The sequence below is a fragment of the Artemia sp. Qi Xiang Cuo genome, chromosome 5 (assembly GCF_049724085.1).
Source record: "Artemia sp. Qi Xiang Cuo chromosome 5, ASM4972408v1, whole genome shotgun sequence".
Lineage (NCBI taxonomy): Eukaryota > Metazoa > Arthropoda > Branchiopoda > Anostraca > Artemiidae > Artemia > Artemia sp. Qi Xiang Cuo.
In genome coordinates this window covers 71424713-71446510 of record NC_142798.1, presented here as the reverse complement: position 1 = coordinate 71446510, position 21798 = coordinate 71424713, and the positions used below count along the sequence as shown (strand labels likewise).

The 21798-nt window shown below is 35.5% G+C and overlaps 1 protein-coding gene across 2 annotated transcripts in view; it reads right to left on the bottom strand.

Moving 5' to 3' along the window:
- LOC148952478 (FMRFamide receptor-like) overlaps window positions 1–21798 on the bottom strand; it is a 212991-nt gene that overhangs the window by 60782 nt on the left and 130411 nt on the right. For both annotated transcript variants that reach the window (XM_089089908.1, XM_089089909.1), the window contains exon 3: window positions 835–1202. In XM_089089908.1, the coding sequence (XP_088946034.1) occupies window positions 835–1202 (368 nt within the window). The remainder of the gene's footprint in view (window positions 1–834; window positions 1203–21798) is intronic.

Below are 21798 nucleotides of genomic sequence, written 5' to 3'. Positions count from 1 at the left end.
CATCTTGAAATTTGCACAAATTTGTACAAGTTGAAATTTGTTTGAAATTTGTTGATTTTAAAATTTGTAGAGCTTGAGAGCTCTACAGTAGGGTTCTCCAATATGCTGAATCTGATAGTGTGACTTTCATTAGGACATCTTACCTTTTCTGGAGGTGTTTTCCCCATTACTTGAAAATCATACAAACTTTGTCAGGTTCTTAGCTTTTGATTAGGAGCCTTTTTTGGAGGTGTTTCCCCCATCACTTGAAAATCAGGCAAATTTTCTCAGGCTCTTAGCTTTTGATTAGGAACATCAGATTTAATGAATTTTATATGTTTGGAGCCGGTATAAAAAGGCAATTCTATATCAATTGTTAGCCAAATTCCATTTTTTATATTTTTGGTTACTATAAGGCCGATTCGTTCCTTACTTATAGTTCGTTACCACGAACTGTTTAAAAAGAAATAGAAAACATTTCTTGTCTCATTAGGGATGCTGAGAAATGATTATTTCCCCGTCCAGCCAAGTCAAGGAAGGAATAATTCCTTTATATAACGAGAAAAGTTTGCCCTTTCCCCTTTATTTAGCCAGAGTTAAGGTCATGCCTTGATAAACCACAAAAAGCAAGTAATGAATTGGTTTTGTACTTTCTCAATAAATAAAAGCCTAAAATAAGTATAGAATGTACGTTTCAGGTGTTGCCAAAGCTGTTAAGTATAAATTTGTAGAGTTCTTGATTCTCTGATTTATCAATACTGCCATTGATACACTGTTTCCGAGAAACTCATTGCAACGATAGAACTAGAACATGTTGAATCCAACAATAAACAAAATAAAACAAAACAAACTTACTTGAAGCATCTGTCAGCCACATACAATAAGGTCTGGCATGCCAGTAGGCTCTATAGGACACATCATTGGTGCCAGGATAATGTTCTAACGACAAGATAAATATACAAATTAAGTACAATGTGTCAGACGTTGCCAAAGCTGTTAGATATAAGTTTGTGGAACTCCGCATTCCCCGACTCATCAATATAACCATTGATACAATGTTTCCAAGAACTCCAACTGTCACAACGATGGGAACTAGAACACGTTGTATCCAAAAGCGGGAACCATCACGAAAAGCTAGTGCAAACTCCCAATCCATATCGGAGCTATTTCCTGTTTGTTGTATTACACTGTCAAGAAGGTAATCGGAAAATGAAATAGGTGGCCTAAAAATAAAAGATGGCTATTTACGGAATACTAAGAGTGTTATCAATTACCTGATTATTTGACTTCTTTGATTGTTTGATTATTTGTCAGGTCAAGACCTGACAAAAATCACAAGAAAATATAACGGAAAAATAACATAAAAAGAACCTGACGATTCTAACTGCTGAAGAAAACTCGAATAAGGAAAGAACTGCTTGCTTACCAGAACAGATTCCTGTTGCCGATGTCAAACTGTCAAGAAGATAATCAAAAATGAAAGAAGTAGCTTAAGATAATGAAAAGGATCTATTTAACATTGAAGATTTTATTAATTACCTAATTATGTGACTGTCAAAACCTGAAAAAATGTAGAAAATAAAAATAGCATAGAGAGTCTTAGACTTTTTAAACTCCAGAAGAAAGTTTGAAAAAAGAAAGACCTGCCTTTTTTTATTAATGCTAGGAGGGGTATTTCTGACATTTAAAGCGACAGTGGTGGTGTTATTTATTACTTGTCAGTGTGACGGTCTAAACCTGTTCAAAAATAGTACAAAATAAAAATAAAACATAAAGTAAAATTAAAAAGGCAATTTTAAATGTAAAAGAGAACAGGAAAAAGGAATAACTTCTTGCTCTATTAATACAGCAAGCATAGTACCCTTGAATGAGAGCCATTGATGGATCCTAAATTTCAAGGGATGGGGTGGGGGTTCTAGAATTGCTATTACATTTTTTTTACTTGCTATTTTTCTTATTAAAATATGCTCCAGGCAATTAGAGAGAGTTGTCGGACTCTCCTATTTTAGGGTGGTAAAATCATTTACGGGATCAGGGCAAAGGAGCGATTGCGCACAAACCTTCAACACGAAATAAAGTCCTAAAAACAAAATATTTTCAATTGCATAGGTTAATCCTATCTATAACTTGAAGAATGATCTCTAAATTGGAATAATTTATATCTCATTAGCCTATTTTGACTAAAGAGGCCTTACAAGGGGCTTGCCTTCCCATCCTGCCTTTGCGCTGACATCTATTTTCCAATCTCTGGCCATAGTCATGTCTTTGTAAACACGAATGGTCACCTCAAAATGATCCTAGTTGGCCACGAGGTTTCCACACAAAGTTTATTTGTATTTTTTTTTTTTACACCGAGAGGATTTCTATTAAAATACTTCAAAGAATAAAGAAGAAAATTTTGATATCGAAGAATCAAATTCCCTCACAAGGAGTCGTCGAAAATTAGTCACCTCCCTCCCTGCCCCTCCCGATTTGATACTTCGTCAGAAATTGCAAGATATTTGTAATAAATGTTTTATCTCTACGCAAATGATTATAAGAAAAAGAATTTGTCTTTAAAATAAGATTGTTTGTGAACGTTTTGGACGTAAAAATGTGTCTTTAACGACTGAATATAATTACTAAACTATATAACATAGGATAATGGAGAGAAAAAAGGGCTAAAAGAAACTAATCTGTAAGTCCGTGCCTAACGACTAAAAAGTAAATGCCGAGAGGGATCCCACTTTCAGAATTCACTTACAGTAGGTGACGAGTGCCAAGCCTGGTGGAATTTTGTCAGGCGTGGCAGAAACTGTGCCAAGCATGATGAAGCTGAGTGGCATTCGTGGCGCTCTGAGATGTACAGAAGGTGACGGAAAGTGATTACCGCCGGTAAATGCCATTGTTATTACCCCAATGACGCGGCATAAACAATATTCATTGTGTAATCAAATGACGGAGGGGTAGGGGTAAAAGTGGGGTTTCGACGTTTCTACTACCCCTAGGGGTAGGGGTAAAAGTGGCGATTCTACGACTGTTGTGCGATTGTTCTATGATGATTTTTTATTTAGTAAAATTAAGTTGAAATCACGAAATATAAGCCTCGAAGTTGTGTTATTGTTTACCAAGTCCTTGTGAAAACGGGTTAAATGGCTAAAAATGGTAGATTGGGTCATATACAATTTCCAGGTCAGTTTTTCATGCTGAATAGTTTCATAAAGATTTATAATTGTAAAACTTACATGGAATTGAAGTTGTATAATGTATCATAATCCTTCAGTTAACTAAAGTCTAAAATGAAACGATTACAGCAGTTCATAAGTATCGCATAGTGTGTTTTTGACATCTTAATTCTTCTCCAATTTTTTTCAAACAATTAGATATTCGTAGCTATGATTTTGATTAAAAGAACACCAAAACTGTTTTGACCTAATGAAGATTTTCTTTATAAGAACGACAAAACAGTTTATTTTCTGCTGTAAAATCTTGGTTGCTGTATTTGACCCTTTATTCCACGGCGGGGAAAATGTATAACTTTGCATGGATCAGAGCCGCATCCAGGACTTTTTTTTTGGGAGGGAGGGCTTGAAAAACGCATCAAACATCTGTTTATATTCATTTTTACGTTTTTTACGAGTCGAGAAACATTTTGGGGGGCACAAACCTCCTAACCCCCTTCCCTCGGATACAGCCCTGACATAGATTCTGAAGCTTGTGCAAATTGCAGTCCATCTTTTGGTTATTGAAACTTTTGTAAACCTCAATAGCCTACTCCTTAACATCTGCATGGGGGACTTGAGGCAACAGATAATAAACAGGATTGATTCGTAATATTATTATTGCGGTCTGCAATTGCAGCACACCTCTTATTGGATCATTTTAGGTGATACTTGTTCAAGGTTTCTTCAATATGGAAGGCTTTAAAATTGCAACAAATATTGCAAATCGGGAAAAAAGTCTTGAAATTTAGTTAAAAAGGTACTAGGTTACTATTACTGCTGCTGCCGACTTAATGCAGAACAGAAAATAATTACGCTCCTCCTCGACCCCAATCTATTCAATGCATCACTTGCTCTTCCTCGAAGCTTTACTTCCTTTTATGGAGTTCAAGTTTCCTCAGAATCTTTTCTTATTACCCCTTTCCTCCCCATTTGGGGAAAAACCAATTGCGTAAGTTGGGGGAGAGATATACCCTCTAGTTTTTTTCCTCCTCCCCATATTTTGAAAAATGTATTTCGTCCCCCCTCTGTTTTCTTCTGAATCGACCCCACTAGAACAAGCTGTTTTTCATTCGGCCATAGTTGTATCAGGATTTAAGCTGCACTCTGTTGGATCCTGGTTTATTTAAAAAAGATACTACCAAAAGGAAAACTTACTTGTTTAAATCTTAGATAATTGTACCTATACCCTGAAAAAAATTCCAAATATTGTTATAGTTTTCAATTGGTCTTTAAACGATATATTTATGAAACGAATTCTCATTTTCCCCATAAAGTATTTCTATTGAAAACAATCACAGTGTAAGTTATATAGTATTGCAATGTCCATTCTTTTCTATTGAAAGATTTTGGGACATACTGAGAATCACTTCTCCTTGGCTCCACTTTCGCACGTACGCAATACTGAATTGCGCCAATTCAATTGTTCCAATCAAAATCCAATACAATTCCATCCAATACGTTTTACTCCAACCACTTCCCTCTATGGCACTAATGCTGCTATGGTCTGTTGTTTTGAAACACTTACATTATTGGGTATTTCAGTAGCTAATTATAACCAATTGCAGACAGATAAGCCGATTCTGCTCAGATCAAAGAGAGCAAACTTTTTGAGTAAGTTTGGGATAATACACAAGTACCGGTTAGGTTAAGTATTTAATATAATACGTTCTGGGAGGCCTCCTTTCCATAATTCTTTTTATAGTTTCCATAATTTCGTTACTAAAGTCTTATATATTGGTCATATTTTGGTATATTTCGCCCGTACAGGCGAACGGGACTCCAAAGTGTTAAAAGCAATATGACAGAAATTCTATTTTTAATATATTTTCCTTTGAATTCGAGCATATAAATATGTATTACAACTGCAAGTGTGGTATCACTTTAAGTTTTATTCTTGAATGAGCGACACACATATTATAGACAATCAAAATGGCGTTAACCAATTCTTCGATGTAAGCTTCTTTTACATAATTAAAAAGTTTCTATAAAATTAATTAAGATATTTCTGCGTTCAAATAGTTTCAATAGATCTTATATTTCAAGAGTCTAAGAACCATATTTGTACACGAAAATTTATAAAGAAATAAAGCACACAGAAAGATAATAATTTAACGGGGAACAAAATAAAAATAATGAGAATTATTCATATTTCAACCTACTTCCTTTTAGGCTAATATCCGATAGTATCTTAATGGCATAATGACTTGTTTCAACTTTGACAACAGATTGTTATTATCCAAAAAACTGTATTTTGCATAATCTTAGAATTTAAAACCAGTCAATTGCCAAATATACCCCCCCCCCTCCTAGTCTCTGAATAGAAGTGGTAACCTTGTATTCATTAAACTGCGAAATAGAATGACTTAAAATTATTTTCCATATTCTAACAGATATCAGGGCTAATTACTGTCGAATTAAATGCTTTAAATAGATGTAAATATATAAATATTGGAGAGGTAGGGAGGTGGGGAACATCCGGCTTATTAAGAATAAAATTATCAGTAAAACAATTTTAATTTAAGGAAATTTCTGAAGAAAAACTTATGGCAAAGAGATCAACAACTTCCGCTCACATGGAAATATCATCAGCAGCACCGATACGACCATCTGTGATAGTATAACTGGCCCTAGCAGACATGAACTTATCAGTACGTCAGTGCTGACTGAACATGGCAATGATATCCAATATGATCTTCCTTATTATGAATCTAGGGTAAGTAAAGATTATACCGTTTTCTTGATTATAATTATTTTTCTAATATAAAGAAAAAACAAAATTTCGTTGAATAATGTTTGAAAATGATTAGTATTGGAATCTTTATAATTCAATTTAAAGATGATTTACGGTTCTTCTTGAAAACGGAGAATTTATCGGACAGCGCAAGCGTTGCTTTTAGTATGCACAGCACATTAGTAAAAAATCACCGCTTTAATTACTTTTTTAAATTATCCTTCTCTCTCCAACAGATCATCTAGCATGGAAGGAGTTATCAAAGGCAGCGCAATAGCGCTACCTAAGTAAAGACTGATGTTGGCACAATGTATTATTATTTTTTTTTTTGTGGTCTTAGACCAGGGCACTTCGCATCGAAGGATTTGTCGCAGAAGCTTCGAAAAAGGCTCATTCGATTGGAAATTGGAGTGGCCTGTGCCCTTTTTAATAGTCGAAAGGGATTGAAGGGCAACTAGCCCCCCCCCCCCACGCCCATCATTCCCCCAAACACATCCAATCAAAATATTGAGATAGCCATTTTCTTCAGCGTAGTTGATTTCCATATAGAATATATGTTTTTGAGCAGGTCACTCCCCCACAACCCTCAGGGCAAGGGTTTTAAGTTATGCCCTGGGGGCATATAAGAACGATGTTGGCATTTATTTAATTAATAATTTTTTGCTTTAGACCAGGGCACTTCGTATCGAAGAAGTTGTTGTAGAAGCTTCGAAAAGGGCTCATTCAAATGGAAGTCGGAGTGGCTTGTGCCCCATTTTAATAGTCGAAAGTGAATGGATGGCAACTAACACCCCCTCCACGCCCACCATTTCCCCAACTCATCCAATCAAAATTTTGAGATAGCCTTTTTGTTCCACGCAGTTTAAAGTTCAGGAAATTATACATTTGAGTAAGACACTCCCCCTCGAATCTTCAAGCCGAAGGTTATAAAATATGCCCTGGAAGCATATAATTTTTTTTGAAATCTTTGTCGTAGAAACTTCAAAAAAGGCTCATTCGATTGGAAATTTAAAGGTCTAAGGCCCTTTCTAATAGTCAAAAGTGATTTGAGGGGAACTAACCCCCCTCTTACGCCCACTTTTTCACCAAACACATCCAATCAAAATTTTGAGATAGACATTTGTTCAGCGTAGTTGATTTCCAGATGGAAATTATGTTTTTGAGGAGGACACTCCCCCACAGTCCTCAGGGCAAGGGTTTTAAGTTACGCCCTGGGGGCATATAAGATTTTTATAGAAAGCGTTGTCGTAGAAACTTCAAAAAAAGCTCATTCGATTGAAAATTCAAAGAGCTACTGCCCTTTTTAATAGTCAAAAGTGATTGGAGGTTAACTAACGCCCCTCTCACGCACACCTTTTCCTCAAACAAATCCAATCAAAATTTTCAGAAAGCCATTTTGTTCAACGCAGTTGAAAGTTCTGGAAATTAGTTCTTTGAGGATGAGAACCCCCCCCCCCCCAAAGCCCTCAGGGCAAGGGTTGTAAGCTATGCCCTTGGGGCATATAAGGTTTTTATAGAAAGCATTGTCGTAGAAACTTCAAAAAGGGCTCATTCGATTGGAAATTGAAATGGCTAGTGCCCTTTTTCATAGTCAAAAGTGACTGGAAGGCAACTAACACCCCTTCCACGCCCACTAATTCCCCCAAAAAAATCCAATCAGAATTTTGAGATAGCCGTTTTGTTCCACGCAGTTTAAAGTTCAGGAAATTATACCTATGATTAGAAGACTCCCCCTCCCCCCAAAAAAAATCTTCAGGGCAAGGGTTATAAGTTATGCCCTGGGGGGCATACTAGTTTTTATTGAAATCTTTGTCGTAGAAACTTGAAAATGGGCCCATTCGATTGGAAATTCAAAGGGCTAGTGCCCTTTTTAATAGTCTCGAAAGTGATTTGAGGGCAACTAACCCCCCTCTCACGCCACACACAATCATAATTTTTAGATAGCCATTTTATTTAACGTAGTTGAAAGTTTTGGAAATTAGGTCTTGAAGGATGACAACCCTTCCACCCCTACAGCCCTCAGGGCAAGGGTCGTAAGTTATGCCCTGGGGACATATAAGGTTTCTTATAGAAAGCGATGTTGTAGAAACTTCAAAAAGGGCTCATTCAATTGGGAATTAATAGGGCTAGTGTATTTTTTATAGTCGAAAGTGATTGAAGGGCAACTAAACCCCCTCTCACGCCAACCATTTCCCCAAACACATCCAATCATAATTTTCAGATAGCCAATTTGCTCAACGTTGCAGAAAGTTTTGGAGATTAGGTCTTAGAGGATGACAACCACCCTCACAGGGCTTAGGGCAAGGGTTGTAATTTATGCCATGGGGACATAAGGTGTTTATAGAAAGCGTCGTTGAAGAAACTCAAAAAGGGCTCATTCGATTGGAAATCGAAAGGCCTAGTGTCCTTTTTAATAGTCGAAAGTGATTGGAAGGCTTGACATTTTTATAGTAAAGATCAATGGGGGTATAATGTATCATTTTTTTGTTGTTGTTGTTGTTTAGACCAGGGCACTTCGTATCGAAGGAATTATCGTAGGAACTTCGAAAAGGGCTCATTCGATTGAAAATAGAAAGGGCCGATACCCTTTTTAATAGTCGAAAGTGATTGGAGGGAAACTAATCCCCCTCACACATCCACCCTCCCATTTACCTTTATGTTTAAAAACTAAATGTTGCCTTAAGATTAAATCAAAATGCACTGTGTTAATGCTAATTCCCAATAAGATATCTCAACAGTATCCCAAGAACGACTAAGGGTATTATGTTCAAGCTTTCGGGGCTATATCTGCTCTTAAAAGTTAACCATCTCAAGATAGCGTAAGTGTATCCAAGCTATCAAATAAAGTAAACAGATTTTTTTGCGAATGGTATCAAGTTTTTCATTTCAGGTCAACTAGAGGAGGTATGAAACTAAATTAACACTACTATTTGTGTCCAAATTTTTAAAAGGGTGTTTGTAGTTAAAAATTGCTGAAAATTTTTCTCCAGCATACAAATAGCAGGCCAAACTATAAATTCTTAAGAAAACCAAAAGATTTATATTATTATTTTCTTTTTCCCTGAAAAGACTGTGTCAATATAAAACGAACAGAAATTAATTTAAAAAAACTTTTTCCACAAAATAAGCTTTTCAAAGAAAGTAAAGAACTCCATTAAACAAAAAATGAGCAAAAATCAAACCAAATAATCTAACAAGCGCGAAATTACCGCAAATAAGCATCGATAAATAAAGGAAACCCAAAACGATTAGAAATTACAAAAAATAACCGAGTCAAACTAAAAAAGAGCCGAAATTAACATAAGTTGGGCTCAAAACCCCTATGCCTTCCAAAGACCAGAACAACATTTGCACTTTACTGAAAAAAAAACAAATGAATGTGCATTGTCAGTTTAATACACATACACTGATATTTAGTAATCAAAATGTTAATATTATTTCATTTATTAAAGTTATAAACGTGAAAATATTTATATTTTTTCAGTTAAGTGCAAATTATGTTCTGGCCTTGGTAAGGCATAGGGTATTTGAGCCCAACTTATGTTAATTTCTGCTCGTTTTGAGTTTGACTCGGTTATTTATTGTAATTTCTGTTCGTTTTGAGTTTAATTTATTCATCGATGCTGATTTTGGGTAGTTTCACGCTTGGTAGATTATTTTATTTTATTTTTGCTCATTTTTTGTTTAATGGAGTTTTTTCTTTTCTTTGAAAAACTTATTTTGTGGAAAAAGTTCTTTTTTAATTATTCATAGAGAAACTATGATTGTATAGTTCATTAAATATCCTAGCGCACTATTTAGAAAATAATAAGATAGCAATCAGCCGTGAGATAACCATTTTATTCGTAATATTTGAAAGTTCAATCAACCGCGGGTGTGTCTGTGAGTGTGGTAATTACACAAACTCCACGATCTATTGAGCATAGTTTATAAGTTACGCAAATTGGCATTTGTTAAAAAAAAAAAAAAAATTATTACAGTAGGAGGAGAAAAGATGATACTTTGGTGGGGGGACGGAGAAATTATGATCCAGGGTTTTTCAAAAAGCAGATTTATGAGTATTAAGATAAAACTAAGACAAAATCAGAACACACACACACTATGTGCATTTAAGTTGTCAATATCTATGTGTAAGAGCATTACATAGTGGTATATTAAATTGAAACTCAGGAATATGTAGAGTGGTTCGGGAAGGGGAGGATGGGGTTGACAATGAACTATTAGTAGATTTTTTTAGTATGCAAATGTTTTTAAATAATATGAAAATATAGCTCGCTAATAATCCATTTTTTTACTCTTATAAAACAGGATCAATTACACTATTAAAATAAATTATAATAGTATTATAGATTAACATGGGTGACTTACCACCTCCACTACCAACTCAAAGATTGTGCGACCTCGATGAGGATACATCTCTGATCGTGCCGCTGACAGATTTTAGTGACACTTACGCTATTGAACCGCCCTTGGTTAACAACGAGGAGCTTGAGTGGTACAGTAAATTTTTAAAGGAATGTTTTGGAAGTAGTGAAAATCTCAATGATTTTCCCTCCAAGATTATCGATGATGATGACCCTGAGTGGACAGATAACTTTATAAATGAATATTTTAATGATATTAATGTTACTACTTCATTGAATATCCCTCCTAGTGCCTTTGCAGAGGGCTTGGAACTTAGGTTAGCCCAACCAGATGCACTTGAAGATCAAGGTGTGTCAGAGGAAGATTTCGGTTGGGTAGATCAGGTGAGTCCTAAAACTTGTAGAATTTTAGATATTTTTTTCAAAAGAGTTAAATTAGAACCCTCCTACACTGATTTAATTGACATCGCCCCAGTTCTGCCGAGTATAATTGAAGAACAAAATAAATTTGCTTGGGCAGATTCTTGCAGACCAGGTACACTCAAAGCTATGTTGAGTGAACTAGGAGATTTTACTCCACGCAGCAATCCTCATGTTGAGGGTGAACAGAGGGGTGAAGGTAGTGGGAATATGCAAATCTCTCCAACATTTTCGGAATTTTATTTAACAATCTATGTCTTGCACACAAGAAATGATTATATGGTAATATTTGGGAATTCATTTAAGTCACTAACAGCAGGGGATATTATAAGAGATCAGTAAATATTTTCCATACATACGTGGGTCCTTCTTGATTGAACTCTTCAAGATTTGAGCCCTTCTTGACGGACAGATTAGGGTTTGGGGAGGTTGGGACAGTATAAAAGCATCAATAGTACTCAAATTATTTTATTTAAATGAAAATGCCGGTGAAGTTTATTGAACTTCTCTGAACACTAAAATGTTAGTCCTTCATTCGCATTTCGAAAATTATGAGGGTGTTTATATAGAATGGATAAATAGTATTGTGACAAAACCGGATAATTATAAATAGGAAGGGTAGTGGGTCAGTGGTTTTATTTATTGAAAATTTAAATGTAAATATGTGTAAATTTAAAAAGATTTTGTTTTAAGAGGAGATGGGCCAGAGTCTGTTGTTTTAATATATAATCCAGATTTGGAACGATGTATCGGCGTGCAACGAATCTGTTTCGAAACAGGGCAACAGTGTTTCATGTACGCATTTCTTATTGCGGCCTTCCGACCACTGCAAGTTAATATTTCTAAGACAAAATTGGACGATTGGGAGGCTAACGGGGGTGGAGAGGGAGCAGATTTCCCTAAAATAGATTTCAGTTGTTTAAAAGGTAAACATCCTGTAACACTTAAGGGAATAGATATTTTTGAATGGGCTAACGAACATTTAAAGATTGGTGTTACGGTGTTACAATATGAAACAGAATTTGAGGAGATAGAGCGCAGTAATAAAAAAGGGGTAATATTTCCAGTGATGGCTCCGTCGATTGAATGAGTGGAGCATTGGGTATGGCTTCTTTAGACGCCACCTATAGAGCCTGATTCAATTAGACATTTTAATCCAATTTCAGACATTAGTAGGGTTCTGGGGGAGGGAAAAACACGTGGGGTACGCTACTGTTGTCTATCATGTCTGTCTAGATTTTGGGGTGAATTAAAGCTAAAAAATCACATAAAACACTGCAAACGTCATGGACATCAATCTGTGGAAACAGTTAACAGTGATAAGGCGATCTTGTGTTTTATAAATTTTTATAATTCACTTTTGCAAAGTGATAAGATCAGCTTAGACTATGAGGCTAAAGTCACAGATGTGAATGACCCACAAAATTCAAATCGTATTAAAGAACATCAACCAATAGCAGTGTCTTACGCCCACAATCAAAGGGACTCTAGTAATACCATGCGATTGTTAAATGTAGTTGAGACATTGGACGGGGAGGATTCTATGGGCACAGCATTGACTAAACTAATCATCACAGTAAATAAGGCAATCTCACGGTCACGGCACACAAATTATCCTATGATTTTAACACCAGAGGACAGACTGTCCATCAAAAATAAGAAAGTTTGTTGGGTTTGTAAGGGGAAATTTGAAGAGGGTAAAGGAAAAGGGAAAGGGGGTAAGAGGAAAGAGGATAAAGGGAAAGTCTGTGACCATGATCATTTACGGCAAAAAGTTTTGTCGAGGGGGAGTAATTTCGTGGAGTGACCCATCTATCGTGCAATGTAAACGTAAGTCAACAGTACTTTATACCGGTTTTTATACACAATTTCAATTATGATTTGAAATTAATTTTAAAAGCATTGGCACGTATGCAGAAAGATGGAGTTGTAGATGGCACAGGGGTAGATGGCTTTTCCCTATTATATCATACCTGAATAATCTAAAAAATTGTTACTCTTAGAATTCAAATGGAAAACACTAGATAGCTGACATACTTTCTTAAATAAAATCTGTTTTTAGACTCCTACAGCTTCTTCTCCAAATCCCTTAGCCAATTGATTCAAGTAAAGAAAAGCAACAATTTTGATAGTTTCCCCCTCTTTAAACAGCACTTTCCAGATGGTGAAATGTATGATTTATTAACGTGTAAGGGCATATATGTATATGATTACTAAGACTCCATCTCGAGGCTAAGTGAGGAGAAACTTTCACCCATTGAAGCATTTAATAATTTACTTACTGATAGTCAATGCACCACTGCCAACTATGAATTTGCAAAGAGGGTTTGGGCCACGGGGGACTGTAAAAACGGATGGGATTATTGTAAAATGTACTTGGAAACTCATGTATTGACTCTTTTGGATATTGTCTGTAAGAACAGGGATCAAATCTATTTGGATTTTGGGTTGAGTTTAGGTTATTATTTTTAAACTCCTTATCTGGTGATGGATTTAATTCTAAAAATCAGTAAAGAAGAAATAGGTCTGATCACCGACAAGAATTAGCACTTATTTGTAGAAAGATCAATGGGGGGAGGGGTATTTTTTCACGGGGAGCGTATCATAGAAACTGATCCAACTGGACAAAACTCAGTCGACGTTGTAAAGTCAGATGCAGTTTTTTAGATATGAATTCCCTATATCTTTCAGGAGTGTATCACTACTGTATACCGTGTGGTACTTACAAATGGGTTGACAATCCCTGTGCTTCAAATTTCCCCGACATTCAGACTGTTGAGGAGAATGGACCACAAGGATGTTTTTTTTAATTGACGGTGATATACTGATGGAGTTCCATGACTCGGTAAAAGATTTTATTTTCCTGTGCATAAATAGAACTGTGACCAAGGTCTCTTTGAGTCAATACAATTTGTTTTTGGCCGAACATAAGGGTATGCATTGGACACCTTCCAAGCAAAAACTTATTGCCGACCTTGATCCAAAACAGAATATTGTTGTTCATCATGTGCTATTGCGATGGATGGTAGCCAATGGTCTCAGGGTCGCAATGATACATAGAGCCCTCAAGTTTGACCAGAATTCGTATTTGAAAATGCTCATTGACACTTTTGTCAGTAAACGTTTACAGGTGAACAAAGGTTGAAAAAGAAATCTATTAGCTCATTTTAAATTCAGCCTTTGGTAGAATGTGTGAAAGCGTACGAAACAGGAGTCGATGTGATCTTGTAACCAACCCCAAAGAATGTGATCGAATTGTTGATGACCCTAACTTCACACCATTAACTGTCATGGACTCTAATATGGTCCTATTACACAGAAAGAAAAGAAATGCTGTTTTAAATAAAAATACTGCAGGTGGCAGTTCAATGACAGCAATATCCAAGAAACTAATGTTGTCATTCTTTTACAATGTGCGTAAGGTGCAATGGCCAAGGGATGGGGAAGTTCAAGTGAACTATTGAGACACTGATTCACTCCTGTTAAAATATAAAACTGAAAATTTATTAGAAGATTTGGAAAATGGTAAACACATTAGCTCCTGAATGAATTTCACCCATTCGAATGAATCCATTTATCCGGAGTTAGTGAAGCGCCAGGCCCCTAATGAATTGTTGATGTTGAAATCGGAGACAGGGAGTGATTTATTATGCAATGTTGTTTCCAGGTCCGTGGGTATACTGTGTGGAAACAAACAATAAGGATATCAAACAAATGTGCAAGGGTGTGCCTATGTAAAAAATAATTTTGAAATGAGTACTTATAGAAATTGTGTGAAAAGTAGTTTAGTACCAAGAGCGAAAGTGATAGCGATTTGTTCTTACAATTGAAGATTCCATTTTAATGTATTTATGTATGTTGATTTTGTAAATAAAATAAACTAAAAGTGTTGATTTTTATTGTCTCTCTCTCCACAATTCTGTGATATTATGTGTATTATATATATTTGTTGTTGGTGTAAAGTGCTAATTTTCGGATTTTTTTATGGTATTTGAAAAAAATGAAAGAAAATATGATTCTAAATTGTTGTTGTTCTTTTTGTTTTTTGAACATCGCACTAGGTGGACTGAAATAGGACTACTAATTAGGGAAGATTATTTACTAATTAGACGAGTATAGTTTACAGTTAGTTGTAGTCCAGCTGTTGAACATCAAATATGAATCAATTTAAAACACCATTCAGATAGTTTCTTTGTGGTCCATCAATGTTGGGCAAAACAACACTTTTAACTAAAATAATTAAAAACTGTAATAAAATGTTTATAGAAAAGCCGAAAAAATCTACTATTGCTGAAGTGTTTGACAAGAGTCATATGACCAAATAAAAGCTATTGCTGCTGCATCAGATACTATGCCGATACATTTAATACGGGGAATTAATGTTTTTAATAGTATTGAGCCAAAATCTTGGTTGATTATTGATGATTTAGCTGAATCCATTGAACAATGGTCTCAGGAAATGCTACAATTGTCTACTCTTCGCTCACATCATGATGATTTCCATAACCCTAGTTGTATCCAATCTCTTTCATCAGAGCAAGTGTATGACAACACTTGCTATGAACTGTACCTACTATATTATTTACAGAATTGTTCGTTATTCAAGTTCTCTAATAAATAAAATAAATCCCTGTGATCCAAAATTTCTAGTATCAGCGTACAGCCAGGCAACAAATAAACCCTATAGTTACATTCTGTGGGATCTTAATCAGAATATACCCGAGGAGCGTGTAATCAAAGACATTTTTGACAATTAAATTACAGTATGTCTTCCGGTGAACAGTAAAAAAGGCTATTAGTTGCCATCATGACACTGAAGAAACTACATGAAAATAGAGGCTTATTTTCCGTTTTAAGCACTTCAAAACCACCACTTAGGAAAGCCATACTCAAACATGGCATTCACAAAGAATTTAATAATCTAATATCTGAACTTTGTTAGAATTTAAGCGAGGGCAATGTACAGTTCCCGGAAGGTGTTAGATAACAGACAAAGCAGCATTGTTCCATTGTACGTGCCTTGGCTTGCAAAAACAAAGGAAAATATTTTAAAAGAAAACCTCTTCTTCTGGCGGGTGGTAGCTTTTTTACACTTTTACTGCCAATAATTGAAGGACTTGTTAACAGTTTTCTCTAGATGGCAAAACCCTACAAATTGACCCCAATAGAACTCTCTCTTTCACCAGTCGAACGTATTGAGGACAATCTAAATAAATTTATTAATGATGAGAGTATTACCAATGATAAAAAGCTAGTTTAACTTCAAACTGCACTTTGGCGAGTGGACATACATAAGCCCTATCGTGAGAGACCATTCAATGCAAGTGTTATTGATCAGAAAAAGGAAACATCTCTTCAGGAGTCTGATGCTGCTGGAACAACAGGAACACAATCAAAGGAGAAGGAATTGAATTCAATAGTGTCAACTATTGGAAACCTACTGCCACACTCACATCGTGAACAGAGTAAAAGAGTATTAACATATCTCATGTTGGAAAGTGACGAACGTCAAGATCACTCAGTTCAATTCGATAGCACTCGGAAACGAATTATAATTCAAGGGAAAAATTATAATCTACTTGACTTAATTTATCATATGGTTAAAAATTCTTAAGGGCTTTTATCATTTGACAATAATCTATTCAACTTAATCAAACTGTTCGTGGTAACGAACTGTAAGTAAGGAGCGACCTGGATCAATAGTAATCGAAAATCTTAAACGGAACTTTGATACCAATAGATACATCAAAAGAATAAAATTTTAATGCGGATCTCAAAAATATAAGTTTCATCAAGTTCAGTCTTACCCATCAAAATTTACGCGCCTGAGAATATTTGCCTGAATTTCGAAAAAAAGGGGAAACACCCCCTGAAAGTTATAGAACCTTAATGAAAATCACACCATTAGATTTAGCATATCAGAAAACCCTACTGTAGAGGTTTCAAGCTTATATCTTTAAAAATGTGGAATTTTGTATTTTTTGCCAGAAGAAAGATCATGGATGCGTGTTTATTTGTTCTTTTTTTTACCAGGGGAGAACGTGTAGAAACAGTGATCCTAGAATATCGTGAGAGGCCTCATTCAAATGGCAATTAAAAGTTATAGTCCCCTTTTTAAGTGAACAAAAAAATGGAGGGCAACTAGGCTCCCACGCTCATTTTTTCCCCAAAGTCATCCGATCAAAATTTTGAGACAGCCATTTTGTTCAGCACGGTCAAAAATATAATAAATATGTCTTTTAGGATGACTTAATCCCCTAAAGTCCCCGGGGGAGGGCTGTTATGAAGTTTACCCAATGTTTACATATTGTATTGGTTATTGGGAAGTATAAAGACGTTTTCAGGGGGAATTTTCTGGTAGCGGGGAGGGGTTGAGGCTTAAGTGGGAGTATCTTTACATGGAGGAAGTTTTCGAGGAGGAAGGGATATTTCTATGAAGGGGCACCGGATTTCCCAGCATTATTTAAAAAAAGATCAGAAATTGAATATAAAAAAAGTTTTTCAACTGAAAGTAAGGAGCAACATCAAAACTTAAAACGAGGAGAAATTTTTTCGTATATGATTGGGTTCGCCCGCTAGTCAATACCTCGCTATTTAAGCCAAAGATATTTTAATACTTTCATAAGAGCTATTTATTCTAATTTTATTCTAATTTGTTCTAACGACCTTTGTGATTAAGGGGTCACATCAAAATAATCAAATTTTAATGCTGATTTGGAATATATAAATTTCATCAAGTTCAGTTTTACCCATCAAAAGTTACGCGCCTGAGAATATTTGCCTGAATTTTGAAAAAATGGGGAAACACCCCCTGAAAGTTATAGAACCTTAAGAAAATCACACCATTAGATTTAGCATATCAGAAAACCCTACTGTGTAGGTTTCAAGCTCATATATTTAAAAATGTGGAATTTTGTATTTTTTGTCAGAAGAAAGATCACTGATGCGTGTTTATTTGTTTTTTTTTTGTTTTTTGTAGTTTTTTTTACCAGGGGTGATCGTATCGAAACAGTGATCCTAGAATATCGTGAGAGGCCTCATTCAAACGGCAATTAAAAGTTATAGTCCCCTTTTTAAGTGAACAAAAAAATGGAGGGCAACTATGCCCCCTCCCACGCTCATTTCTTTCCCAAAGTCATCCGATCAAAATTTTGAGACAGCCATTTTGTTCAGCACGGCCAGAACTATAATAAATGGGTCTTTTATGACTTAATCCCATAAAGTCCCCGGGGGGAGGGCTGAAAGTTATTAAGTTTACCCAATGTTTACATATTGTATTGGTTATTGGGAAGTATAAAGAAGTTTTCAGGAGGATTTTTTCTGGTAGCGGGGAGGGGCTGATGGTTAAGTGGGAGTATCTTTACATGGAGGAAGTTTTCGAGGAGGAAGGGATATTGCTATGAAGGGGCGCCGGATTTCCCAGCATTATTTAAAAAAAGATCAGAAATTGAATATAAAAAAAGTTTTTCAACTGAAAGTAAGGAGCAACATCAAAACTTAAAACAAGCAGAAACTTTTTCGTATATGATTGGGTTCGCTCGCTAGTCAATACCTCGCTATTTAAGCAAAAGATTTTTTAATACTTTCATAAGAGCTATTTATTCTAATTTCATTCTAATTTATTCTAATGGCCTTTGTGATTAAGTGGTCATTTTGCGATTAAGAGGTCATGTGATTAAGGGGTCATTGGAACAAAACTTAAACTTTAGCGTATAGAACAAGGTATTGACTAAGGGGTGAACCCCCTAATATACGTATTAAAAATATGTAAATACAGACATTCGTTAAGTAAGTTAATTGTAGGTTACGTATATTTATGACTAATAAGAATGTTCGTAAATGGAATTAAACGACTTTCGAAAAAGCCATTTAACCAAATAAAAGTAAAATTAGTATGCAAATTTTGTTTTAATTATTTATATACGTTGAGCCTAAATCAAAACCTGCATTAATTCAAAAACGTTCAAAACTTAAATACAAAAACAAGTTTTTTAACTGAAAGTCAGGAGCAACATTTAAAAATTAAAACGAACAGAAATTAATCTATATATGAAAGGGCTGTCCCCTCCTCATCGTCTTGCTCTTTACGCTAAAGTTTGACTCTTTCTCACAGCTCTATTTTTTAAAACAATAAAAACTTTAGCGTAAACAGCAAGGCGATGAGGAGGGGACAGTCCCTTTCATATACGGAATAATTTCAGTTCGTTTTATGTTTTGATGTTGCTCCTTACTTTCAGTAAAAAAAAAACTTGTTTTCTCTATTTAATCAAGTAAAGAATGATGTTGGCACAATGTCTTATTTTTTTCTTTAGATCAGGGCACTTAGTATCGAAGAAGTTATCATAGAAACTTGGAAAAGGGCTTATTTGATTGGAAATTTGAATGGCTAGTGCCATTTTTAATAGTCGAAATTGGTTGGAAGGCAACTAAGACCCCTTCCTCGCCCACCATTATCCCAAACACATCCAATCAAAATTTAGAGATAGCCATTTTTTCAGCGTAGTTTATTCCCAGATAGAAATTATGTTTCTGAGGAGGACACTCCCCCACAGCCCTAAGGGCAAGGGTTGTTGGTTATGCCCTGTGGGCATATAAGGTTTTTATAGAAAGATTTGTCGTAGAAACTTCAAATAGCAAAAACATAAATGTTTTTACTTTTATAACTTTAATAAATAAAATAATGTTAACATTTTGATTACTAAATATCAGTATATGTATATTAAACTGACAATGCATATTCATTTGTATTTTTTTAATAAAGTGAAAATTGTGTTTTGGCCTTGGGAAGGCATAGGGGTTTTGAGCCCTACTCATGTTAATTTATGCTCGTTTTGAATTTGAATCGGTTATTTATTGTAATTTCTGTTCGTTTTGGGTTTCATTTATTTATCGATGCTGATTTGTGGTAGTTTCCCGCTTGGTAGATTATTTGATTTTATTTTTGCTCATTTTTGGTTTAATGGTATTCTTTACTTTTCTTTGAAGAACTTATTTTGTATAAAAGTTTTTTTAATTAATTTCTGTTCGGTTTATATTGACATAGTCTTTTCAGGTAAAAAGAAAATAATACTTTTAATTTTTTCGTTTTTTAAGACTTTATAGTTTGGCCTGCTATTTGTCTGCTAGAGAAAAATTTTCAGCAATTTTTAACAACATACACCCTTTTAAAAATCTGGACACAAATAGTGGTTTTTAATTTAATTTCATACCTCCTCTAGTTGACCTGAAATGGAAAACATGATACCATTTGCAAAAAAAATTGTTTACTTACTTTGATAGTTTGGATACACATACGCTATTTTGATTTGGTTAAATTTTAAGAGCAGAAGTAGCCCTGAAAGTTTGAACATAAATACCCTCAGTCGTTTTTGGGATACTGCTGAGATACCTTATTGGGAATTAGCATTAACACAGTGCATTTTGATTTAATCTTAAGGCAACATTTAGTTTTTAAACATAAAAGGCAAATGGGACAATAGGCGTGGGAGGGGGATTAGTTGCCCTCCAATCTCTTTCAACTATTAAACAGGGTATTAGTCCTTTCTATTTTCAATCGAATGAGCCCTTTTCGAAGTTCCTACGACAACTCCTTCGACAGAAAGTGCCCTGGTCTAAACAAAAAATAATAATATTAATAATACATTGTACCCACATCTATCTTTATTATAAAAATGTCAAGCCTACCAATCACTTTCGATTTTTAAAAATGGGCACTAACCCTTTATATTTCCAATCGAGTGAGTCGTTTTTGAGTTTCCAAGGTATTGCTTTCTATAAACACCTTATATGATCCAATGGCATAAATGATAATCCATGCCGTGAGGGCTTTGAGGGGGTTGTCATCCTAAAAGACCTAATTTCCAGAACTTTCAACCACGTTAAACAAAACGGCTATCAAATTGAATTGGATGTGTTTGGGGAAATGGTGGGCGTGAGAGGGGCGTTAGTTGCTCTCCAATCACTTTCAACTATTAAAAAAGGCACTAGCCCTTTCAATTCACTTTCCAATCGAATGAGCCCTTTTGAAGTTTCTACGACAACAGTTTCAATAAAAAACTTTCATGCCCACAAGGCATACCTTACAAATCTGGCCCTGAGGGCTGAGGAGGGGGGGGGGGTTGTCATCCTTAAGGACCTAATTTCCAGTACTTTCAACTACGTTGAAGAAAATATCTATCTCAAAATTTTGATTGGATGTGTTTGGGGAAATGATGGGCGTGACAGAAGGTTTAGTTGCCCTCTAATCACTTCCGACTATTAAAAGGGCACTAGCCCTTTCTATTTCCAATCGACTGAGCCCTTTTTGAAGTTTCTACGACAAAGCTTTCAATAAAAACCTTATATACCCCAGGAACTGGCTTATAACCCTAGCCCTGAGGCCTGTGAGGGGGTTGTCTTCCTCAAAGACATAACTTCTGGACTTTTCAACTACGTTGAACAAAATGGCTGTCTCAAAATTTTGATTGGATGTGCTTGGGGAAATGGTGGGCGTGAGAGTGGGTTACTTGCCCTCCCATCACTTTCGACTGTTAAAAAGCAAACTAGCCGTTTCAATTTCTAATCGAATGATTTCTTTTTGAAGTTTCTAAGACAACGCTTTCTATAAAAAAAATCTTATATACCCTCAAGGCATAACTTACTACCCTTGCCCTGAGGGCTGTGGGGGAAGTGTCATCCTCAGAACATAATTCCGGAGTTTTTAATTACGTCAAACAAAATCGCTATCTCAAATTTTTTATTGGATGTGTTTGGGGAAATGGTAAGTGTGAGGGGGGTCTTAGTTATCCTCCAATCACTTTCGACTATTAAAAAGGGCAAAAGCCCTTCTTATTTCCAATCAACTGAGCCCCATTTTGAAATTTCTACAACAACGCTTTCTATAAGACCTTATATACCCCCAGGGCATAACTTACAACCTTTGCCCTGAGGGCTGTGGGGGAGTGTCCTCCTCAAAGACCTAATTTCCAGAACTTTCTGCAACGTTGAGCAAATTGGCTATCTGAAAATTATGATTGGATGTGTTTGGGGAAATGGTTGGCGTGAGAGGGGGTTTAGTTGCCCTTCAATCACTTTCGACTATTAAAAGGACACTAGCCCTATT